This window comes from Taudactylus pleione, unplaced genomic scaffold (genome assembly GCF_031769625.1).
Source record: "Taudactylus pleione unplaced genomic scaffold, aTauple2 ptg000423l, whole genome shotgun sequence".
In the NCBI taxonomy this organism is placed as follows: Eukaryota; Metazoa; Chordata; class Amphibia; order Anura; family Myobatrachidae; genus Taudactylus; species Taudactylus pleione.
In genome coordinates this window covers 1,241,819-1,268,863 of record NW_028284825.1, presented here as the reverse complement: position 1 = coordinate 1,268,863, position 27,045 = coordinate 1,241,819, and the positions used below count along the sequence as shown (strand labels likewise).

The window sequence follows — 27,045 nt, the reverse complement described above, 5'->3', positions numbered from 1 at the left end:
TTTATCAATCAATGTGAAATTAAATTTGAGATCTTAAAACAGAACTTTCCAACTCAAAGATCTCGGATAGCTTATATAATTTCACTCCTCTACATTCAGCATTGGAATTGGTGTCTCCTTTATGGGAACGTGCAGATCCTATTGTTTCAAATTATGTGGAGTTCATTGCAAATTTCAAAAGGATCTTCGATGAACCAGGTCATTCCTTTGCAACTTCTATGGATATTTTGGGAATCTGTCAGGTCAATATGTGATCCAGTCCCAAACTACTGCAGGAAAACTTGAATAGAACAATGAGGCCCTTAAAGCAGCCTTCTGGAATGGCCTCTCTGAGAGGCTCAAAGATGAGCCGGCATCTTGTGATCCTCCTGGGACCTTGCAGGAACTGACCTCTCTCTGCACCATGATTGATCTATGCCTTTGAGACAGAGCAGCCTGTAGGCTGAGAAATTAATGATTTAAGTCTCACATACCCAGTACTCCAAAGTCTTCTTATCCTTCTGCAGATGAGCCCATACAAGTAAATTGCTTGCACCTATTTCCAGAGGAACGCTTGAGGCTTCAACAAAAAAATGTATGTCTTTATTGTGCTTTAAAACAAGCCTTTACATCAGCCCCAATCCTCCAGAAGCATGATCTGGAGAAACCATTCTTCCTTGAAGTCGATGCATTGTCTGTAGGAATAGGTGCTGTCTTATCACAGATCATAGAAGACCGGACGCTTCATCCCTGTGGGTTTTTCTCCTGAAGATTTTCTCCTACTAAGAAAACTTATGCAATTGGTGACCAAGAGCTCTTAGCCTTAGAGGTGTTGGGATTACATTTTTGAGGGGGATCAAAATCCCGTGACTATTTTTTCAGATCAAAAGAATCTCTTGTATCTAAAGTCCGCCCAGTGTCTCAACCTTCGGTAGTCTCATTGGGCTCTATTTTTCTTAAGGGTCAACTACAAAATCACCTTCTGCCCTGGAGTTCAAAATTGTAAAGCAGACACTTTATCACGTTCTTGGTCTACTGAAGAGGATACTACTCATCAAGAATCTCATCCTATTCTCAATCTGCTTTATTTTGCCAATACTGAGGTAGCCCCTGTACCTTCACCTTGTAAGATGCTTATACATCCAGAACTTAACCAAATATTATTAACATGGGCTCATGCATCCTTATTTGCTGGTCATGCCTTTATCAGGAAAACTCTTGTATTCCTTTCATGCTTTTATTGGTGGCCTTCCATGAAATGAGATGTTCAGGACTTCATTGCCTCATGTATCAAGTGTGCCCAGCATAAAAACCAATATCAAAAACCAGTCGGCCCTCTCCAACCACTATCTATTCCAAAGCAGCCATGGACCCATTTATCAATGGACTTTATTACAAATGTGCCTTTCACCAAATGATGTAATACTGTCTGGGTGGTGGTGGATCATTTTTCTAAAATGGCCCATTTTATTCCTTTGTCCAGTCTACCATCAGCACCTCAGTTAGCACACATCTTCATACATGAAATTTTTTGTCTTCATGGTCTCCCAAAGGAAATCATCTCAGACAGAGGTATACAGTTTGTGGCCAGGTTCCGGAGAGCATTGTGTTCTGCAATGAATTAAATTCTCTTCAGCATATCATCCCCAAACTAATGGGCAAATGGAGATGGTAAAGCAAGATCTAGAGACATTTCTCCGATTGTATTTGTCTTCCTCCCAGGACAATTGGGTGGACCTACTGCCTTGGGTAGAGTTTGCCCAGAACTCCAGATACCATACCGCTACTAATACAACTCCGTTCTTCACAGTCTTTGGCTTCCATCCTCGTATTACAGACTTCCAATCGTTACCCTCTGTGGTTGTTCCTGCAGCTGATAACACTCTTCAGTTCTTCACTAAAATTTGGAATAGTGTACATTCCTGTCTTAAAAAAAGTTTCTTTCAATTACAATAGTTTTGCAGATCGGAAATCTCAAGCTGTACCTTCCTTGAAAGCTGGAGGCTGTTCTTGGCTTTCAATCTAAAATATTAGACTCAAGAGTTCCCAGCATGAAATTTGCTCCTCGTTACATTGGATCTTTTACAATTTCTCGTGTCTTAATTCCTGTGGCCTACAAGTTGAAACTTTCATCTCAATTGCGGATACTTAATTCATTCCATATATTTCTGCTTTGACCATTAGTTTTAAATTGATTCCAGTCTTCAGCACCTTAAATCAATACTCACAGAGGAGCCAATGGGCCATTTAAATGCAATGGTGTGGCCATTTTGTTCCGCAACTTAGTTTCTTTTGGTTTACATTTAAAAGTAGCAGATAAAAATGGGCGATATCTTTTTCTTATGGGTCAGCTGGAATATAGATGGGTGACCCTCATCTCTGTTTATGCTCCTAATTCCAACCAGGTTCAGTTTCATAGGAAAGTTTGCTTAGCTATCCAGAAAATCAGACTGGGCTCTCTTATATTGTTAGGAGATTTTAACTTAGTTCTTGACCCTAAGTTGGATAAATCGTGTCAGCCTTCCAGTGCTCCCTTTCAGTCTGGATCCCATCTTGCTCTACTGGCAGAATTCAATTTATATGATGTTTGGTGGATTCAGAAACCAATGGGGAGGGGTTATGCTTATTTCTCCCCAGGAAATAATACATATTGCTGCAAAGACCTTCTGTTAACTGATAAATGGATGTTACAACATTCTGGGTCCTTAGATATTTTGCCTGTTACGTGGTTTGACCATGCTCCATTATTGTGAGTTTGGGACTTGTCCCACAGTTATTTGCCCCCTTCCCCCACCCTTGGAACTTATCTCCTCAGCTTCTTTCGTATCCTATTACAAAACAATGCAGAGCTGATAGTATAACATCCTATTTGGATACTATCCCCTCTGATACCACTATTATTAGTTTTTGGTGTGATTTTAAGGCTGTTGTTCATGGTTTTGCTATTCAATTAGGCAGTAGGCTTAAACATCAAAAAATTCAGATGCAGATAGATTTGGAGGCTAAACTTAAGAATTCACAATAAGTTGCGCCCCTCTAAAGAGCTTTGCAAAGAGTGATCAGCCATTGGGAGTCAGCTTCAGAAGCTCCTCATGGCTCATACTCAAGCTGCCCTAAATAGATTGCATCAAAAGTTTTATTTAGCAGGTAATAGAACTGAGAGACTTTTGGCTTGTAAACTTCGGACACATCAGGCCAAGAATAGAATTAAACATATTCTCTCCCCTTCAGGAGTTAAGATGACTAACCCATTTGAGATTGCTACCCAGTTTGCCAATTATTAAATCTGTCCTAATACTCTTCTATCCCTCAATCATCTTTTGTTTCTATTCAAACCTTTCTGTCAGGTATTGGTTTACCTTCATTGACTGCAGATCAACCGATGGAACTGAATGCCCCATTAGAGGTAGCGTCGGCTATTCATTATTTTCCGCACGGGAAAGCGCCTGGCCCTGACAATCTTGTTAATGACTTTTATGTGAATTTTCAAGAACATTTTGTCCCCAAGCTGACATCTGTGTTTTTGCTTCAGGCAGAAAAGCATCAGAAAATACCCAGTGAGTGATTAATCTCATTGACACGCTTAATGCTTCCTACTCTGGATTACAGTACTTTTGCTTTCTATCGATGCTGAAAAATCATTTGACTGGTTGAATTGGTTGTATATATGTATGGTATGTCCAAATTTGGTTTTAGCGATCATATATTGTCATCAATACTGGCTCTATATAGTTCTATGAAGGTGTTTAGCAATGGTTTTCTGTTGGATGCATTACCTATATCTAATGGTACACGCCAGGGGTGCCCTCTCTCCTCCTTAACAATTGTTTTGGCCAATGACATACTTGCCAGAGCCATAGCTAGACTTTGTTGTGCCCTGGGCCAGAAAGAGCATTGCCCCCCCCTATTTTCAATTAGGGACATAAGACAGGCATCTGAAAAAGGGTGTGTGGCCTCATGGTGAAGGGCCATGACATGTCTGATTTGTTCCCTATGATGATGAAGGGGTACCAATCCTGTTGTACCACTGTTATCCAGGTATCACTGCCAAATACTGTACATTGTGAGGCCAATGGCTGACCACAGACTGAAGGCATAGAAAGAGTGCTACTTGTAGTGTATATGCAGCAAATATTAGCGGCAAGGAGATATGTGTACTGTATGTACCCTGCAGCTGCAGCTGAACTCACTGACAAGGGTAATCGAGATGTGCTGGTAACAACTGGGTCGAGAAATATGCTGGTAACAACTGGGTCAAGAATTGCTGGCTGTCTTCAGGGCTGCCATCAGAAATTGTGGGGCAGATAGCCCCATGTGTCTGACTGCCATGTGAGATGTGATAGGTTTGAGTACCGGGTATGACAGTATTTTGAAATGTGTGTTATATAAAAGAGGATGTGCCGGGAGCAGCATTAGAAGCTCAAAAGAGGCTCATGCGGCTCGAGAGCTGTGGGTTGGCCACCCCTGCTTTATTGTCATGTCGAGTCTCCCATATCCAAAATGCTTGGGACCAGGGGTATTTTGGATATCCTTATTTTGGAATATTTGCATACCATTATGAAATATCTTGGTAGAGGGACCCATATCTAAACACAGAATGCATTTATGTATTATATACACCTTATACACACAGCTGTAGGTTATTTTATACATTATTTTCAATAAGTTTGTGGCTCAAACAAAGTTTGTGTACATACATGAAATTTATTTATGTTTCATATACACCTTATACACAAAGTCTAAGGTAAGTTTAGACAATATTTTTAATACTTTTGTGCCTTAAATAAAGGTTGTGCACACTGAGCCATCAAAAAGAAAAGGTTTCACTATTTCAATCATGCTAAAAAAAAAAATCTGTATTTCGGAATATTTGGATATGGGAGACTCAACCTGTATAGCTTTTAGCATTTGTGTAAAATTCCTGATACTATGTTATTAGTGATAATTGTCTTTCTTTTCTTAAATATATTGTTTTAACTTATTGCTGAGATGAAGGGTAATGTGTGGCCCTTTTGAAGGTGAAAGGACCACCCATGCGGCACCTTAAATGTATCAGGTTGCCCATCACTGTATAAGCCTGGCAGATTAATGTCACATAATAAATGAACAATTAAGTATCTTACAGATGTGTAGATGTCAGTTCCCCAAATTAAGGTTTGTGCAATACATCCTTCTGGACAGCTCATTCTAAGATAAAATACAATAATAAAAGCAATTATTATTAAATTAAACATTGCATGCACTTACAAGTAGTACAAACAATGGAGCTCATTCAGACCCGCTCGCAAGATGCGAACGCTCGCTGGCCAAAAGGGGCCAGATATTTAAATTCAGCACCCGCACTGCGTCGCGTAAGGACGCCCACTGTGTGTTAGCAAGCTACGGCAAAGTGCAAACGCAAGTGTCTGAAGAAGACCTCTTGCCTCTCGCAACACACGTCATCTTCGGGAAATGTATGATTAATCGGAACCATCATGAGCCATCGGAGCAGCTCGCAGCTCTTGGGGTTGCCTTTCCCCGCCGCAAGCACTGCGATCAGTGCGGGCTGAAATACATGCAGGTGACATGTACAATGACGCTACTTTGCTAATTATGCACGCCCTTTAAACAGCGTTTTGGGGGACTGACATGCCTGCGTTCGCAACACCACTCCCCCGTTTAGAAGCACCTTCCCCTGTTATCACCCACAAACGGCGCTATCTGTCACTCAAATCAGTGACCTGATAGTGGCTTACGAGCTACCAAACTCAAATCGCAATGAGTGGCTTGCGCACGCGCACTGCAAATTATACGCATGCACAGATGGACGAAAAAATCGCTCAGAGCGAGCGATCGCGCCTTAGCGAGCGGGTCTGAATCAGGTCCAATATTTCTATGCTTCTAGTAAAAAACTTAAACGCTAATTTATTATAGAGAGAAAAATCATGTCAAATAATGTATAATGTAAAGATATATAAATATGAATTCAACTAATGAGGCTGAATATAAGAGCCATTAATAGCAAGGCTGTAAAGAGCTCTAATGGGCCCGGGTACAGGGGGAAGGGGGGTGTTCAACCAGCACGAGTAAGTAGGAACCCCTCCTTCTCAGCAACTCTGCTTAATAGACGTGATTGATTAATTAATGTTTAACACAGTGGTTCCCAAACTGTGCGCTGCTGCACCCTGGGGTGCCTCGGGACACTTGCAGGGGTGCCTCAGGTTGGTGGTCCAGCACCAAATCAAATACTTTATGGCCAATGTAATATAAATATGTGGACAAACAGAAGCGTAAACCTGTCCACCACCACATAACCAAACCTAAGGATAACAGCTAAGTACAATGGACTTCACTTTACTACTTCACTACATTTTTTTCAGAATTTCTGAATAACTAACGTTTGGCTTAGGGGTGCCGTGAAAACAATTCTGATGCACTAGGGCACCACAAGTGAAAAAAGTTTGGGAACCACTGGTTTAACATATTTACATATTTAGGTATTAGGTTTTTGTATGCATTAATTTTTATAAGCCACCTTTGTATGATGTTGTATGTGAAATATTATCACTATTAGAGAGTTTCCATTTTTTTTTTTAGTCTTTTAATTTATGCTCTTATGCTGATTTATGACCAAAAGCACGGATCAGTATTTTTATTATATATGCAGGGTTGACAGTGTCCTACTTTATGTTCCAGTGGTTGGTAATTGTATATTTAGTGCCAATATAGGAAATATTTGCTGAAATATATAGATAGATGTATAGGATATAGAATTAATAATATAATAAAATAAATAAAGCAAGGGAAAGTTGGCAAGTCCAATTGCAGTAAATGCATACTTGCCTGCTCTCCCTCATTGTCAGGGAGACTACCTAAAATAGTAGCAAACTCCCTGTCTCCCCGAGTCTAGTAATCTCCCTGATTGTACCTTACCCCCATTATGAAGCTGTTATATTAATAAAAAACAGAGATATATACATTCAAATTGTATCATTAGTATCATTTCCCTGCATTGGTTATAAGGCACAATGATCCCTATGGCTACATGCATTTCCTGAAATGTATCAGTGTGTTTTCATCAACAAGTAATTCTTACTAACAGCTTTGGGGCTAATTACATTTGGATGTACTGTAAGTCAGTGTTATGACACGCCTCTCAGATGTAGGAGTAAGCGCCAACTTTACTGCCACGCTCATAGATGGTGCTTTCACAATCTCCCTGAAATGCTTTTTCAAGAATAGGCAAGTATGGGTGAATGGCTGAGCAGCAACACCATCCCACTTGTTTGCAATAAAAATCTAAGAAGCTATGATGAAGGAATTAAATAATAGCTATCCATAATGAGCCAGCAGCTGTGTCCTCCTGCATGATCACCATTAATGGACATGTTTCCCTATATACAGAGACTTTACGATATGCAGCCCTTAACCTGCTGTGGAACTACACATCCCAGCATGCCCTGACACATTTTTGCTATTAGGGCATGCTAAAACTGTAGCAGGGCATGCTGGCATGTGTAGTTCTACAGCAGCCAGGAGGCCGTGAACTATAGTATACACTGCAAGTGTAGCACTAAAGAACCAACAGTTTTCTCAATACACTCATTATACTCTTGGACTCCCCTTTTGGCCATGCACACTCCATTGCTACTTAGTACGCTGGTGAATAATTATGATGCAACTGTTATTTTTAATTCCGGTTAAGCATGTGGAAAACAATCCAGATTTAGACCAGTATTCTGAGAGGATTAGCCTCAGATCACTAATAATTTCTAAGCAGATTTAGGCAAGCCATTAAGTACATCATTTAATGGTTACATAATCAGATTTACTTACCGTAGGAGGCTCCCTTGCAGCAAATCTAAACTTACATCACAGTTAATAAGTCCTGTAAGGGAACACAAAAGGCCACATGAATATATTTCATGTTAACACTCATACATTTATTTTGTTATACATTATATACTGTACCATAATATATTGATGTCATTTTATATCATGTGTCAGTTCCAGATGCAAATAAATGTAAATGATTAATTCTGACAAACTATATGCTATACCTGGTTCAGGTCACAAATGCTATTAAAGGAGAGGGAGGTGATGAACCTATAGTAAAAGTGGCTGAACTGGCCTATAATATTACAAAATCATTCATAAAATAAGTCCATATTGTAGATTACTGTGTAATTATGTATAACATGTTTGTGCTACATGACATTTTATATGTATAGAGGTGGTGTAGTGCGCTCTTATGTAGCACGATGCACTATATACTTTAATGGATATGTATCATATTTCTAGGTGGGTATGGATAAGAAATTAGATGCAGCCACAGACACTGGTGGTTTCTCCTGGATGCGGTATAAAAGATAGACAGTTAAAAGGTTGACAATGTCTAGATAGACACCAGATGTTAGACAGGCAATAGGTTGACAGCGATAATAGGCCGACAGGTAAAAAAAAGGTCGACAGGGTCAAAAGGTCAATGTGAAAATGGTTGACATACAAATGGTCGACACATGTTTTCTTACCCCAATCTTAACCCTAAGCCTAACCCGCCCGTTGGTGCCTAACCCTAACCTTCCGTCCTGGTGCCTAACACTAACCGTCAGGGTAGTGCCTGAACTTAACCATCCCTTCTAGTGCCTAAACTTAACTTTCCAGTAATTGCCGAACTCTAACCCTCCCACCTGGTGTCTAACCCTAACCATTGGGGTAAATGCCTAACCCTAAACATTGGGGGTAAGTGCCTAACCCTAAAAATGAAGAAACAATGTGTCGACCATTTATGTGCCGACCAATTTCACGCCAACCTTTTTACCCTGTTGACCATGTATACCCAAAAAGGGGAAATTGAAACCTGTGCTCCACTATAGGATTACAATAAATAATTTCAGAAAATTCTGAACATAGGATACTTATATCTTTTAGGTTCTTTAGATCTTCCTGTGATTCAGTTTTCTTACACCAAGGGTCCGTACAGAAAAGAAAGAAAAATGCAACAATAATGTACTTTGTTTTTTAAAACACTTCCTTAAAAAAAAGGGCAAAGTCCCAAAACACCACTTCTTTAATAGATTTAGAGGAGACTGCTATATCCTCTATTGTTTAAATCGACTATTCCAAAAATTGCAGGGACCCGTTCAGGAAGCCTGCAGACTACAATCTACATTCATCTTTATGGCCAGACTACTTTGCGCCTAGACATCTCTGGTGGACTTGGAAGTTCATCCGCGCACAAGCCATCTGTTTGCAGCTCAGCAAATCAGTAGTCACTGCAGGAACTTTGGCTGTTCAGTGCGGCTGTCGCGCACCGCTCCTGGCTGGTAGAGACGTCGGTCTCATTGAGCTACACGAACAAAGCCATCAGTATACAGCACGGACCAGTGATTCAATGCCGGCTGCCTCGGCACAGCTCCAGCATTTCATTCACACATGCTGCAGTGGTAAGCCGTCCACTATTATCATTCACCTGAGGCTATTATTTACAGTCTACTGCACGTATAAGAGAGCAAACGCTGGTTACTTCTCAATAGCTCCAGTACTTTCATTCTATACACTGCAGTGGCAAGCACCCCTTTTTTTTAAGGAAATTGTGTTTTAAAAAACAAAGGGCCTGATTCAGAGCCGGACGCTCTGACCAGAGCGCTCGCTCTGAATCAGGGCCCTCCATTAAAATGGTGCGTCCTCCTGGACGCTCGTATAGCTGTGGGTCACCACCCACAGCATATACGAGCGTCCAAGAAGATGGTCGCGATGGTCTTGACCATCGCGACCATCGGACTTGCGAGGGAAACCCTGCGGTCGGGTATCCCAGCCACAAGCCCTGGAGTGATTTTGGCTCTATCAGAGCCAAAATCACTCCCACTGACATCACTAGTGATATCAGTGGGGCTGGCTTCAGACGGTAGGTGTTCCCATGGGAGTGCCTCCGTCTGGCCGGCACGCCCCCGGCACGCCCACCAAAGGGGACGTGCTGTCAATTAACATCAACAGCACGCCCCCTTTGGTGCGAGACCCGGAGCGATGGGAAGCCCGTCGCTCGCCGGGTCTCGCGCATGCGCACGACGGAGCTCCCTCTGTCGTGCGCATGCGCAGTGGGGAACATCGACCCACTTGCGAGCGTACTGCCGCTAGCGAGTGGGTCTGAATGACCCCCAAAGTACACTATTGTTGCATATTTCTTTCTTTTATGTACGGACCCTTTATGTAAGAAAACTGAATCACAGGAAGATTTAAAGAACCTGAAAGATATAAATATCCTATGTTCATACTTTTCTAAAATTATATATTGTAAACCCTATAGTGGAGCGCAAGGTTTCAATTTCCCCTTTTTGTGTATACCTTTATTTGTCCAGTCTTGATAACACTGGCAGAATCCTGAGCTGCTCCTTTCCAGCGCAATACCCCACTTTTTTGTTTATATAACCATGTATACCCGCTGACCTTTTTCATGTCGACCTCTAGTGTGTCGGTCTTTTATCCCTGTCGACCTATTGTCTGTCTAACATCTGGAGCCAAATGTAATATGGTTAGAGTTTACAAAATGTGAGAGAAAACTCTAACATTTTTAAACTCAGCCAATGTATTAGTCATAGAACATGCAAACTTGGATGTTTTTTAGACTCAAAAAACTCTCAAGATATAAACTCTCATTGAGGTGTTTCCTGTTTTGAAAATACAACTCGATCAATGTGTTAGTGTGAGAGTTTTACTGCTAAACTCTAACACTTTCTAAATTCTCACCCTATTACATTTGGCCCCTAGTATCTATCTAGACATTGTCGACCTTTTAACTGTCTATCTATAGTCCGGATACCGTCTCTCCTTTACAAACCTAATAAAATAGAGTAGAATATAGAGGGGATGTGTCTGAATGGTGCAAACTAGAGTCTGATGTTTATTTATCGAATACAATTATTTATTAAACCAGGGCCGAATTAAGGTTTGTGGGGGCCCTGGGGTAACAACTGTATGGAGGCCCCTATCAATATAATTGTACTAAAAGTGTGTATATATTAGGGATGTGCAGGCTCGGAACATGCTTACTGTAATTTATTTAATACTTCGTACAAAAGCCTTTGTTGGTAATGACAGCTTCAAGACGCCCCCTGTATGGGGAAACTAGTTGCATGCATTGCTCAGGTGTGATTTTGGCCCATTCTTCCACACAAACAGTCTTCAAATATTGAAGGTTCCGTGGGTCTATTCTATGAACTCTGGAGCTCATTCAGACCCTCTCGCTAGATGCGTACGCTCGCTCGATGCATATGCAAATCCAGCGCATGCCCAGCAGGGCGGCAATCACATGGCAAGGCATTAGCATGCCCACTATGACTTGGCGTGCGATCACTTTGTGTATGCAGATGCTCACCAGCCATTCATAAGACTCCCACTTGCGCATGTCATCTCCTGGTAGTGCTTGAAACCATTGGTACATCGAACACCATCGGATGCTATAGCAGCGCTGAAGGTTGACCATACCCTGCCACTAGCACTGCAATCACTTCAATGTGTATTTCAACCAGGTGACGTGTACATTGACGCTGCCTGTTAATTATGCATGCCTTTGTAACAGCGTTGAGACATTCAGGCACGCCTGCATTCACACCTACACTCCCCCAAACGGCTTGACCTGTCACTCATTCAGCTGGCCTGCCTATGCTAGGTGACCGTACGCTTCCCGATCTCTCGCAGTGGTTCATGCACATGCATTGCGATGCTTACGCATGCGCAGAAAGCGAAAATTGGCCAGCTATGAGCGATCGCATCCTAGCGAGAGGGTCTGAATGAGCTCCTCTGATCTTTAGTTCTTTCCATAGATTTTCAATTGGATTCAAGTCAGGTGATTGGCTGGGCCATTCTAGCAGCTTTATTTTATTTCTCTGAAACCAGTTGAGAGTGTCCTTGGCTATGTGTTTGGGATCATTGTCTTGCTGAAATGTCCACCCTCATTTAATCTTCAGGATCCTGGTAGATGGCAGCAGATTTTTATCAAGAATGTCTTGATACATTTTTCTATTCATCCTTCCTTCAACCCATGAAGTATGCCAGTACCATATAGTGAAAAACAGCCCCACACCATGATGTTCCCACCTCCAAACTTCACTGTTGGTATGGTGTATTTGTGGTGATGTGTAGTGCCATTTCTCCTCCAAACATGGTGTGTATTATGGCATCCAAAGAGTCACATTTTGGTCTCATCTGACCAGACTATATTCTCCCAGTATTTCATAGGCTTGTCCAAATGTTGTGCAGCAAACTTTAAATGAACTTCAACATGTTTTTTCTTCACCAATGGAGTCTTGCGTGGTGAGCGTGCATACAGGTCATGGCAGATAAATGCATTACTTATTGTTTTCTTTGAAACAGTTGTACCTGCTAATTCCATGTCTTTCTGAAGCTCTCCACAAGTGGTCATTGGCTCTTGGACAACTCTTCTGATAATTCTTTGCACTCCTCTGTCAGAAATCTTGAGATGAGCACCTGGTCGTGGCCGGTTTATGGTGAAATTATGTTCTTTACACTAACGGATTATAGCCCCAACTTTGCTCACTGGAACAATCAGAAGTTTAGAAATTCTTCTGTAAACAATGCCATCAGTATGTTTTGCAACAATAAGGTTGCGAAGGTCTTGAGAGAGCTCTTTGCTTTTACCCATCAGAAGATGTTTCTTGTGTGACACCTTGTTAATGAGACACCTTTTTATAGGCCATCAGTTGGGACTGAACCAGCTTATATTAATTTGCACTGACAAGGGGCAGGAGTGCTTTCTAATTACTGATAGATTTCAGCTGGTGTCTTGGCTTTCCATGCCTTTTTGCACCTCCCTTTCTTCATGTGTTCCATACTTTTTCCCTGTGTCATTTCACATTATAACAAATAACTTAATTTATGGACATCTTTGTTTTATATATTTGCAAGTGTGGATTATATGGGTTGTTGCTGACATTTTGTGAAAATTTCATTACAATAGCCCTATTACAAATATATTTACTGAGAAAAATGTTGATGTGTTTAATACTTATTTAACCTGCTGTATAATCTCAAATCAAGAGGCGGCACTTAGAGACTGAGAAATAGTGAACCCGAATTTGGGTATTTAATGCATGGTCATCAACATATCGGGGATCACATCCCCTTCCTTATGACAAAAGGGGATGTGATCCCTGAAACATTGATGACCATGCATTAAACACCCGAATTCGGGTTCACTATTTCTCAGTCTCCGAGTGCGATCTCTTGACGTGGGATTCTATGTTGGGGGTACACACCCCGAGAAGGGCAATGGAGCAAGTTACTTATTGGATGGTGACAGGTGATTGGAGTGCCAGGGTTGATCAGCATGATATATATTAGGGATGTGCAGGCTCGGTTCTACTCGGTTCCGTTCGGTTCTTTTTACCGGATCTTATTGGGTTTCAGCTGTCACGAGTTTTGGATAGCCAATAAGATTCGGTAAAAAGAACCGAACGGAACCGAGTAGAACCGAGCCTGCACATCCCTAATATATATATATATATATCTATATATATATATATATATATATATATACAGTCAGGTCCATAAATATAGGGACATTGACAGAATTTTCATATTTTGGCCTCTATTCACCACCACAATGGTTTTGAAATGAAACAAACAAGATTTGCTTTAACTGCAGACTTTCAGATTTAATTTGAGGGTAATTACATCCAAATCGGGTGAACGGTGTAGGAATTACAACTGTTTCTATATGTGCCTCCCACTTTTTAAGGGGCCAAAAGTAATGGGACTATCAACTCAAAAGCTATTTCATGGACAGGTGTGGGCTATTCCCTCGTTATTTCATTATCAATTAAGCAGGTAAAAGTTCTGGAGTTGATTCTAGGTGTGACATTTGCATTTGGAATCAGTTGCTGTCAACTCTCAATATGAGATCCAAAGAGCTGTCACTATCAGTGAAGCAAGCCATCATTAGGCTGAAAAATCAAAACAAACCCATCAGAGAGATAGCAAAAACATTAGGTGTGGCCAAATCAACTGTTTGGAACATTCTTAAAAAGAAAGAACGCACCGGAGAGCTCAGCAACACCAAAAGATCCGGAAGACCATGGAAAACAACTGTGGTGGATGACAAAATAATTATTTCCCTGGTGAAGAAAAACACCTTCACAACAGTTGGCCAAATCAAGGACATTCTCCAGGAGGTAGATGTATATGTGTCAAAGTCAACAATCAAGAGAAGACTTCACAAGAGTGAATATAGAGGGTTCACCACAAGATGCAAACCATTGGTGAGCCACAAAAACAGGAAGACCAGATTAGAGTTTGCCAAACAACATCTAAAATAGCCATTACAGTTCTGGAACAACATCCTATTGACAGATGAGACAAAGATCAACTTGTACCAGAGTGATGGGAAGAGAAGAGAAGGAAAGGAACTGCTCATGATCCAAAACATACCACCTCATCAGTGAAGCATGGTGGTGGTAGTGTCATGGCGTGGGCATGTATGGCTGCCAATGGAACTGGTTCCCTTGTATTTATTGATGATGTGACTGCTGAGAAAAGCAGCAGAATGAATTCTGAAGTGTTTCGGGCAATATTATATGCTCATATTCAGTCAAATGCTTCAGAACTCATTGGACGGCGCTTCACAGTGCAGATGGACAATGACCCGAAGCATACTGCAAAAGCAACCAAAGAGTTTTTTAAGGCTAAAAAGTGGAATGTTATGCAATGGCCAAGTCAATCCCCTGACCTGAATCCGATTGAGCATGCATTTCACTTGATGAAGACAAAACTGAAGGGAAAATGCCCCAAGAACAAGCAGGAACTGAAGACATTTGCAGTAGAGGCCTGGCAGAGCATCACCAGGGATGAAACCCAGCGTCTGGTGATGTCTATGCGTTCCAGACTTCAGGCTTTGCAACAAAGTATTAAAAAGTGAAAGTTAGATTTTGGATTGTTTAGTTTGTCCCATTACTTTTGGCCCCTTAAAAAGTGGGATGCACATATAGAAACCGTTGTAATTCCTACACCGTTCACCTGATTTGGATGTAATTACCCTCAAATTAAATCTGAAAGTCTGCAGTTAAAACACATCTTGTTTGTTTCATTTCAAAGCCATTGTGGTGGTGAATAGAGGACAAAATATGAAAATTCTGTCAATGTCCCAATATTTATGGACCTGACTGTATATATATATACAAATATTCCATAGACAAAAAACCTTACAGTTTTACATGCCCCATTAAGGCTTCTTAGACATGATCTGAAATTTCACAAAACCTACTGATTTTTGTACCACTCAAACTAAAAAAGCAATGAAAATACGATCATTAAGGCTGACGCCTTAATGGATGTGTTCCTTGCGCAATACAGATATGGTATGCCAACACACCCTGTGGTTAACTGCAGATTCAGCATGCTTACAGAATGAGATTGCTGTCATTCACAAAATGGTGGAGCTGCTAATTCACAGAATTGTGTGCTCATTGGAATACACACATGCAGTCTATGCAACTGAAGTCTGGGCAGTTATGTGGCTTCCACATCTCATTCAGTGCCACAATGTTCCCATTTGATCACCAAAACAATCTCACTGGCTTCCAACATCCTTCTCACTGCACACATTTACCTCATTTAGAATACACTGTCTATGCATGTACACTTTCTTCCCCTATATGCCTCCATGCTGCTATATACAGTATTCACCAATTCCTACTGCTGTGTGGTCTCCCAACTGTGCTAGTCTGTGTTCCCTCATCTGCACCAATCTGTTTTTCCCCAGCCGCACCGCCCTGCATCCGTGCCTTTTCCACAGCCATGTTGCTGTCTTTCTCTCATCTGTGGCACTCTTTCTTCCTCCATCTGCACTTCTCTAGTTCCCCCAACCGTGCAACTCTGTCTCCCCCACCACCCGCAACACTCTGTCTTCCTCCCCATCCACATCAATCTATTTTCCCCAATCCCTAGTGCTGTGTGGTCTCCGAACTGTGCTAGTCTGTGTTCTCTCATTTGCACCAATCTGTCTTTCTCCATCCGCACCACCCTGCATCCTTGCCACTCTGTTTCCTTCTGCACCACTGCCTTCCCCTAAGCCACACCACTCTGCTTTCCTTTCCTCTGTAGCACTCTTTCTTCCTCCATCTGCACCACTCTGTCCCCCCCAACTGTGCAACTCTGTCTACTCCCCTCACCCGCACTACTCTGTCTTCTTACCCATCCACACTAATCTGTCTTCCCCAATCCCTACTGTTGTGTGTTCTATTTGTGCTAGTCTGTATTCCTTTATCCTCACCAATCTGTCTTTACCCATCTGCACTGCTCTGTCTTCCAATGTTCTTGCCACTCTCTACCCTTATCCACTTTGCTGTCCCTCCAAATCATGCCACTCTGTTTCCCACCCATCTGCACCACTCTTTTCCAGCCATCTGCATTACTTTGTTCCTTTACCCTATCCGCACCACTGTTTTTCACCCGTCTGCATCACTTTCGCTACCCCTCTATATACTGCACAACCTTTCCTTCGCTACACGTCTTTTTTTCTCACCTATCCATGCTGCTCTGTCTCCTCCCCCCATCCACACCACTTTTATCCCATCTGCACAGCTCTATTTTCTGCTTACACCTCATTTGCATAGACTGCATGTGTGTATTCCAATGAGCACACAATTCTGTGAATTAGCAGCTCCACCATTTTGTGAGTGACAGCAATCTCATTCTGTGAGAGTGCTGAATCTGCAGTTAACCACAGGGTGTGATGGCATACCATATCTGTAGTGCACAAGGAACACATCCATTAAGGCGTCCATTAAGGCGTTAACAAATTTGCCATTATAGAGATACGAAGTTTCAAATTGATGCGCAGCCTCAGTAGGAGCCTCCATCAGGTGTACTCACTGTGGCTTCACTTGGGTGCACCAAGATGGCAGGTCAGTGTGGGTGGTAGTGGCGGTGGGCTCGGGCGAAGGAAGCAGCTGTAAGCTGCGGCCGGAACCCAGGGGATAACAGGCGTTAGCTGTGGCTGGGAGCCGTGGGCGTTAGTGGCAGTAGTGGCGCAGGCGGCAGGACCTGGGAGAGGTAGCAGCAGACTATTGCCTGCTTGGATCTGAATGATCTGTGAAAACTGTATCTGTGTATAAATAAACACAGAAGCACGGACGGGATCAGTGCTTCTGTGTTTAAAAATAAATTGGAGCCCCAGTACTGGTTGTGCTAAATACAGGGGACAAACAACATTGGGGTCCTCCGTATTAAGCACAACCAGCACCAGGCTTTTCAGAACCTGTCCTGGTTGCCAAAATACGGGGGACAAATGATGTTGGGGTCCCCCGTATTAAGCACAACCAGCACTGGGCTGAGCTGGTTCTGCTTCTAGAAATACAGGGGGAAAATGCATAGGGTCCCCCTGTATTTACCAGAACCAGCACCAGACCATTCCTAGTGGGTGGGTAATGCCAGGCCCCCCAGCCAAAACATCACCCCTGACCACTAGTCAGCCCAGGCCGGGGATCCCTGGGGAACTGGAGACCCCCCAATAAAGGGGTCCCCCTCCTCAAGGCACCCTAGGCCCAGGTTGATAGCCCAGGGCTATCCCCAGCACCCCAAGTCTAAATTTGCACCCTACCCTGAGTTATGCCTTTCCAAAAATCCTCCATAGAGAACAGCAGAAAAGTTGTCCTAACTGAGAATGTCAGAAAAAAGTGACAGTTGGAGCTTTAGATTACTCCCAAATCCTCATTTTTTTTGCCCAGAAATTTGGCATGCAACACTGAGCGACAGTTCTATCCATCTTTGCCAAATTTCAGCCCGGTACCTTCAATAGCTTTTGAGGTGTAGCCCCTTAAACACTCTGCCCCCTCTTTGGAATTCTCTATGGAGATTTCCATTTATTTTCTATTCAGCCTTAATATAAGGGCACGATTGTGCCCTTATAATATATATACACACACACATACATAGACACACACACACCACACATGCATGTATTTATATACATACACACACATACTGTACATTCCCACATAAAACACATATATACACCACACATGCATGTGTCACACATACATTACACACACACATACATACAAATATACATACAAATATACACACAAAAGTCACACACACTTACCTTGCAGCATCTGCACTGCATGTTGTGGATGGGATGGGGACAGGACCTGACAGTAAGGCACTATGTTATTAAGCTTCGCCCACTTGTGACAAAACGCCATGATTCATGGGTCATTAAGAAAAGGGTGGGGCCAAATGACACAATTTGAATGGAATTGCATTATATTGGCTCCGCCTCCAACCGATTGACCCGCGATTCGGGGCATTATGCCATGAGGAGGGCGGGGCTTAATAACCTGGTGCCTGCTCTGGTGCAGCTGCTGCTGCTGTGTGGGGGCCCCCTAGGTGTGGGGGCCCCGGGATGACCGCAAATTGTCACCCACCCTGTTATCAGGCCCTGTATTAAACAAATTAGTAAAGTCCAAATAAAAATGATAAAAGGATTTGACTCTCTCTGTATACAATTGAAATCTAAATGCATTAATAATGTAATATTTTGCACATTAAGGCACATGATAATACATAGATAGACCATGATAAAAGATAAATAAATAAATACATTAAAAACAATATGAACTCATTAGGACGGTGCATAAAATTAATAGCGTAATGTAGAACCCCAGTACTTATAGTGGCCTAGAATGGTGGCAAAAACTAAATAAAGAGAAGCACCCGGTGGTGAGAAGGACATGTACGCTCACCTCCGGTCCACCACAGCCCGCTCCCACTGTAACCTTCACCTGGCTATCCGTTCTCCCCCAGAATAGGGAGTAGTGTTCAGCTCAGCATCACCTGGAAGCGGGGCCCTGAAGCCAGTAAATGGAGGCACACTGACAAATACATTATTGGCAGCTGGAGACCAGGTGTTGGACCACCGGTGGTGCATACACCCAGAACCCACACCCCACAAGCAGGACACATCACACCCACCCACCTAGAGGTAGGAGGTGGTGCACCAGGACTGTGTTTTTTTCATGATGCAATTAATATTCTCTTTCTTGAATTTTTTCCATCATTCCAGCCCAATATAAATACTGGGATTCTACATTACACTATCAATTTTATGCACCACTGGCCAGCTGGTATTATGTTCATATTGTTTTTAATATATTTATTCAGATTTTATCATGGACTATCTATGTATTATCATGTGCCCTTATCTGTAAAATATTACATTATTGTCACATTTATATTTCACTTGTACACCAAGACAGTCAAATCCTTTTACAATGCTAAAGATAGCTACTTATTCAGTTAGCTTCTTATTCACTTTTATTCATGCCCCAGCTTCTTATTCACTTCTTATTCATGCCCCAGCTTCTTATTCACTTCTTATTCGTGCTCCAGCTTCTTATTCATTTCTTATTCATGCTCCAGCTTCTTATTCACTTCTTATTCGTACACCAGCCTCTTATTCAGTTCATATTCATGCTCCAGCTTCTTATTCACTTTTATTTGTGCTCCAGCCTCTTATTCACTTCTTATTCATGCTCCAGCTTCTTATTCATTTCTTATTCATGCTCCAGCTTCTTGTTCACTTCTTATTCGTACACCAGCCTCTTATTCAGTTCATATTCATGCTCCAGCTTCTTATTCACTTTTATTCATGCTCCAGCTTCTTATTCACTTTTATTTGTGCTCCAGCCTCTTATTCACTTCTTATTCAAGCTCCAGCTTCTTATTTACTTCATATTCATACACCAGCCTCTTATTCACTTCATATTTATGCTCCAGCTTCCTAATCACTTCTTATTCGTGCTCCAGCCTCATATTCACTTCTTATTCATACTCCAGCTCTTATTCACTTCTTATTCGTGCTCCAGCTTCTTATTCACTTCTTATTCATACTCCAGCCTCTTATTCACTTCTTGTTCATACTCCAGCTTCTTATTCACTTCTTCTACATGCTCCAGCCTCTTATTCAGTTCTTATTCATACTCCAGCCTCTTATTCACTTCCTATTCATATTCCAGCTTCTAATTCACTTCTTATTTGTTCGCCAGCTTCTTATTCACTTCTTATTCATGCTCCAGCTTCTTATTCACTTCTTATTCGTGCTCCAGCCTCAAATTCACTTCTTATTCATACTCCAGCTTCTTATTCGCTTCTTATTCATGCTACAGCTTCTTATTCACTTTTATTCATGCTCCAGCTTCTTATTCACTTTTATTTGTGCTCCAGCCTCTTATTCACTTCTTATTCATGCTCCAGCTTCTTATTTACTTCTTATTCATACACCAGCCTCTTATTCACTTCATATTTATGCTCCAGCTTCCTAATCACTTCTTATTCGTGCTCCAGCCTCATATTCACTTCTTATTCATACTCCAGCTCTTATTCACTTCTTATTCGTGCTCCAGCTTCTTATTCACTTCTTATTCATACTCCAGCCTCTTATTCACTTCTTGTTCATACTCTAGCTTCTTATTCACTTCTTCTACATGCTCCAGCCTCTTATTCAGTTCTTATTCATACTCCAGCCTCTTATTCACTTCTTATTCATATTCCAGCTTCTAATTCACTTCTTATTTGTTCGCCAGCTTCTTATTCACTTCTTATTCATGCTCCAGCTTCTTATTCACTTCTTATTCGTGCTCCAGCCTCAAATTCACTTCTTATTCATACTCCAGCTTCTTATTCACTTCTTATTCATGCTCCAGCTTCCTATTCACTTATTCATTCTCCAGCCTCATATTCAATTCTTGTTCATGCTCCAGCTTCTTATTCTCTTCTTATTTCTGCTCCAGCTTCTTATTCAGAATAAGGTATATTAAAACACTTAAATCAAGTAGGATCACAATTTTCACACTGTAAAAATAAGAAAACTTATCCATTACACAAATTTCAAATGTATTTTACCTGGCCCAATAAGGTTTAGGTCATGAAATAGGCTGGCAAAGTGGGCACAGGTACAAATGATATTGATATGAATAAGTAGCTGTAGAGTTGCAAGGGTTACATAGCCTTCGGCCTCAAATTTGACACTTGCAACCAACAGAGGTGTGTCACTTACATATGACCTACTTGTATTTTGCCTGGCCCAACAAGGATTTGGGCATGGTATAGGGTGACAAAGCGGGCTTAGGCACCATATTTAAAATTTTTGAATTAGTAGCTGTAGTGTTGCATAAGGGGAAATAGCCTTGGGCAACAACGTTTCCACATTAAATCAACAGAGAGCGGTCATTTACACATGACCCACTTGTATTTTGCCTGGCCCAACAAGGATTTGGGCATGAAATAGGCTGGCAAAGTGGACAAAGGTATAAATTATATTGAAATTAATAAGTTGGTGTAGTGTTGCAAGGGTTAAATAGCCTTGGGCCATGAATTTGACGCTTGTAACCAACAGAAGGGGAGTCACTTACATATGACCTACTTGTATTTTTCCTGGCATAAAACAGGGTTTTGAGCATGAAATAGGCTGGCTAAGGGGGCACAGGCACCAAATTTTACCATTTTGTTAAGGTAGCTGTAGTTTTACAAGGGTTAAATAGCCTTGATCCACAAATTTGAAACTTGCAATCAACAGAGGGGGGTCACTTACATATGACCAACTTGCATTTTGCCTGGGCCAACAAGGTTTTGGGCATGAAATAGGCTGGCAAAGTGGACACAGGTATAAATTGTATTGAACTGAATAAGCAGCTGTAGTGTTGCAAGGGCTAAATAGCATTGGGTCACAAATTTGACACTTGCAACTAACAAAGGGGGGTCACTTACATATAACCCATTTGTACTTTGCCTGGCCCAATAAGGATTTGGGCATGAAATAGGCTGGCAAAGTGGACAAAAGTACAAATTGAATTGATATGAATAAGTAGCTGTAGTATTGCAAGGTTGAAATAACATTGGGCCACAAATTTGACACTTGCAACCAACAGAAGGGGGTCACTTACATATGACCCACTTATATTTTTCCTGGCTCAACAAGGTTTTGGGCATTAAATAGGATAGCAAAGTGGGCAAAGGCACCATATTTTACATTTTTGAATTAGCAGCTGTAATTTTGCAAGGGTTGAATAGCCTTGGGCCACAAATTTGACCTTTACAACCAACAGAGGGGGGGCATTTACATATGACCCACTTGTATTTTGTCTGGTACAACAAGGTTTTGGGCATGAAATAGGCTGGCAAAGGTACAAATTGTATTGATTTGAATAGGTACAGTGTTCCCGCTATGCAGTTTTAACTGGGCACGGCGCCATGCCCAATTTTAAAAGGTCAAAATGCGCCCTGCCCTTTTAGCAGTGCCCGCTAAAACAGCCTGCCCTGAGTCTTACCTACCCACGGATCGTAGTGTCCCAAGGGTTGGAAAAGTTGAGGTGAATGATCACCACTTGGATAATAGACCTATGTAAGTGCTGGGATTGCCCCCAAATGTAACCAATTGGAGTCATGTCACAAGGAATAGCCTGTGGAAGGGGGTGCGGCAGATTGAGAGGGGTGTGCCCTTATGACACTCTACCTAATTTGTCACACTTGGGGGCATGTCCAGAACTAACTAAGGTGTTGGGCTTCCCCCAAGCTCTCCCCTCACAGGTGAATAGATGCCTTGCGCATGGCATCTATTCACTCAGTGGTGATTGGTCACCGAAACTTTTCCCACCTGCTGGACACTGCAGTCCGTGGGTGGAGTAAGCTCAGGGCAGACTGTTTTAGCTGGACACCACTAAAAAGAGCAGGGTACCATGCCCCGTTAAAACAGCCCAGCAGGAATGCTATTCAAATTAATACATTTTGTAACTGTGCCCACTTTTCCAGCCAAATTCATGCCCAAATCCCTGTTGGGCCAGACAAGATAGAAGTGGGTCATATGTAAGTGACCCCCCTCTGTTGGTTGCAACACTATAGTTACTTTTTCAATTCAATACAATTTATACCTGTGTCCACTTTCCAGCCTATTTCATGCCTAAAACATTGTTGTGCCAAGCAAACTAAAATTGGGTCATATGTAAGTGACTCCCTTCTGTTGGTTGCAAGTGTCAGATTTTTAGCCAAGGTTATTTAACCCTTGCAAAACTACAGCTACTTATTCATATCAATACAAATTGTAGCTGTGCCCATTTTGCCAGCCTATTTCATACCCAAAACCTTTTTGGGCCAGGTAAAATGCAAGTAGGTCATATGTAAGTGACCCCTTTCTGTTTGTTACAAGTGTCAAATTTGTGGCCCAAGGCTATTTAACCCTTGCAACACTACAGCTGCTCATTCAAAATGAGAAAATATGGTGCCTTGCCCATTTTGCCATCAAAATACAATTGAAATTTGTGTAAGGGATAAACTTTCTTGTTTTTACAATGTGAAAATCGTGATCCTACATGATTTAATTGTTTTAATATAAATTGTTCTGAATAAGAAGCTGAGCATGTATAAGAAGTGAATTAGAAGCTGGAACATGTATAAGAATTGAAAAAGAAGCTGGAGCATGAATCAGAAGTGAATAAGAGGATGGAGCACGTATACGAAGTGAATAAGAAGCTGGAGCATGTATAAGAAGTGAATAAGTAGCTGGAGTACATATAAGAAGTGAATAAGATGTTGGAGCATGTATAAGAAGTGAATAAGTAGCTGGAGTACATTTTAGAAGTGAATAAGATGTTGGAGCATGTATAAGAAGGGAATAAGAAGCTGGAACAAATATAAGAAGTGAAAAACAGGCTGGAGCACATATAAGTAGTTAATAAGAGGCTGGAGCATGTATAATAAGTGGAGATAAAGCGGGAGCACGTATAAGAAGTGAGTAAGCATGATGGAGCACGTATAAGAAGTGAATAAGATGTTGGAGCATGTACAAGAAGTGAATAAGAAGCTGGAGCATGTACAAGAAGCTAATAAGAGGCTGGAGCATGTATATTAAGTGAATAAGAAGCTGGAGAACATTTGAAGTGAATAAGAGGCTGGAGCACATATAATAAGTGAATATAAAGCTGAAGCACATATAAGAAGTGAATAAGAAGCTGGAGCACGTATAAGAAGTGAATAAGAAGCTGGAGCACGTACAAGAAGTCAATAAGAGGATGGAGCATGTATAAGAAGTGAATAAGAAGCAGGAGCATGTATAAGAAGTGAATAAGATGTTGGAGCACATATAAGAAGTTAATAAGAGGCTGGAGCATGTATATTAAGGGAATAAGAAGCTGGAGCACATATAAGAGGTTAATAAGAGGCTGGAGCACGTACAAGAAGTCAATAAGAGGATGGAGCATGTATAAGAAGTGAATAAGAAGCTGAAGCATGTATAAGAAGTGAATAAGAGGTTGGAGCACATATAAGAAGTTAATAAGAGGCTGGAGCATGTATATTAAGGGAATAAGAAGCTGGAGCACATATAAGAGGTTAATAAGAGGCTGGAGCACGTGTAATAAGTGAAGATAAAGCTGGAGCACGTATAAAAAGTGAGTAAGCTGTTGGAGCACGTATAAGAAGTGAATAAGAGGCTGGAGCACGTGTAAGAAGTGAGTAAGAAGCTGGAGCATGTACAAGAAGTGAATAAGAGGCTGGAGCACGTGTAAGAAGTGAGTAAGAAGCTGGAGCATTTACAAGAAGAGAATAAGAGGCTACTGCACGTATAAGAAGTGAATAAGATGTTGGAGTAGGTAAAAGAAGTGAATAAGAAGCTGGAGCTCGTATAAGAAGTGAAAAAGAAGCTGGAGCACAAATAAAAAGTAAATAAGAAGCTGGAGCATGTATAACAAGTGAATAAGAAGCTGGAGCTCATATAAGAAGTGAATAGGAACCTGGAGCATGTATAAGAAGTGAATAAGAAGCTGGAGCATGTACAAGAAGTGAATAAGAAGCTGGAGCATGTACAAGAAGTGAATAAGAGGCTGGAGCACGTATAAGAAGTGAATAAGATGTTGGAGCATGTATAAGAAGTGAATAAGAAGCTGGAGCAAGTATAAGAAGTGAATAAGAAGCTGAAGCATGTATAAGAAGTGAATAAGAGGCTGGAGCACATATAAGAAGTGAATAAGAAGTTGGAGCACGTATAAGAAGTGAATGAGAAGCTGCAGCACGTATAAGAAGTGAATAAGAAGCATGAGCATGTATAAGAAGTGAATAAGATGTTGGAGCATGTATAAGAATTGAAAATGAAGCTGAAGCATGTATAAGAAGTTATTAAGAGGCTGGAGCATGTATATTAAGTGAATAAGAAGCTGGAGCACATATAAGAAGTTAATAAGAGACTGGAGCACGTATAACAAGTGAAGATAAAGCTGGAGCACGTATAAGAAGTGTGTAAGCTGTTGGAGCAAGTATAAGAAGTGAATAAGAAGCTGGAGCATGTACACGAAGTGAATAAGAGGCTGGAGCACGTGTAAGAAGTGAGTAAGAAACTGCAGCACGTACAAGAAGTGAATAAGAAGCTGGAGCATGTAGAAGAAGTGAATAAGAGGTTAGAGCACGTATAAGAAGTGAATAACATGTTGGAGTAGGTAAAAGAAGTGAATAAGAAACTGGAGCACATATAAGAAGTGAATAAGAAGATGGAGCACAAATAAGAAGTGAAAAAGAAGCTGGAGCACAATAAAAAGTGAATAAGAAGCTTGAGCATGTATAAGAAGTGGGTAAGAAGCTGGAGCATGTATAAGAAGTGAATAAGAAGCTGGAGCTCATATAAGAAGTGTATAAGAAGCTGGAGCACATATAAGAAGTGAATTTGAAGCTGGATCTTGTACAAGAAGGGAATAAGAGGCTGGAGCACGTATAAGAAGTGAATAAGAAGCTGGAGCACCTATAAGAAGTGAAGAAGAAGCTGGAGCACATATAAGAAGTGAGTAAGAAGCTGGAGCACGTATAAGAAGTGAATAAGAAGCTGGAGCATGTACAAGAAGTGAATAAGAGGCTGGAGCACGTATAAGAAGTGAATAAGATGTTGGAGCAGGTATAAGAAGTGAATAAGAGGCTGGAGCATGTATAAGAAGTGAATAAGAAGCTGGAGCAAGTATAAGAAGTGAATAAGAAGCTGAAGCATGTATAAGAAGTGAATATGAGGCTGGAGCAAATATTGGAGGTTAATAAGAAGCTGGAGCATGTAAATTAAGTGAATAAGAAGCTGGGGCACATATAAGAGGTGAATAAGAGGCTGTAGCACGTATAATAAGTGAATATAAAGCTGGCGCACATATAAGAAGTGAAAAAGAAGCTGGAGCATGAATAAGAAGTGAATAAGAGGCTGGAGCACATATAAGAAGTGAATAAGAAGCTGGAGCATTTATAAAAATTAGTATGAGGCTGGAGCACGTATCAGAAGTGAAGAATAAGCTGGAGCACATATCAGAAGTGAATAAGAAGCTGGAGCACTTATAAGAAGTGAATAAGAAGCTGGAGCACAAATAAGAAGCTTATAAGAAGCTGGAGCACAAATAAGAAGTGAAGAAAAAGCTGGAGCACATATAATAAGTAAATAAGAACCTGGAGTACATAAAAATGGTGAATAAGAAGCTGGAGCACGTATAAGAAGTGGATATGAAGCTGGAGCATATACAAGTATTGAAAAACAGGCTGGAGCATGTATAAGAAGTGAATAAGATGTTGGAGCAGGTATTAGAAGTGAATAAGAAGCTCGAGCATGTATAAGAAGTAGGGGTGTGCACCGGCCACTTTTCGTGTTTTGTGTTTTGGTTTTGGATCTGGATCTTTCTTCGTGTTTTGGATCTGGATTGGTTTTGCCAAAACCACCCTTCCGTGTTTTGGGTTCTGGGTTTTGTGTTTTGGATCTGTATTTTTTTTTTAAAAAGCATAAAAACAGCTAAAATCACAGAATTTGTTGGTTTCTCTGCTCCTATGCTATTATTAACCTCAATAACCTTAATTTCCACTCATTTCCAGTCTATTCTGAACACCTCACACCTCACAATAGTGTTTTCATGTCCAAAAGGTTGCACCGAGGTAGCTGGATGACTATGCTAAGCGACACGAGTGGGCGGCACAAACACGTGACCCATCTAGGAGTGACACTGCAGTGGCAGACAGGATGGCAGTTAGAAAAACTAGGCCCCAAACTGTACATAATGCAAAGAAAAA

The 27,045-nt window shown here is 41.3% G+C and overlaps 1 protein-coding gene across 1 annotated transcript in view; it reads right to left on the bottom strand.

The window, feature by feature from the left end:
• LOC148506145 (uncharacterized) overlaps positions 1-27,045 on the bottom strand; it is a 150,543-nt gene that overhangs the window by 38,371 nt on the left and 85,127 nt on the right. The window contains exons 8-9 of the mRNA XM_088447195.1: positions 7,795-7,846; positions 5,103-5,166 (exon numbers count right to left, since the gene is read on the bottom strand). Coding sequence (XP_088303321.1) covers positions 5,103-5,166; positions 7,795-7,846 — 116 coding nt within the window. The remainder of the gene's footprint in view (positions 1-5,102; positions 5,167-7,794; positions 7,847-27,045) is intronic.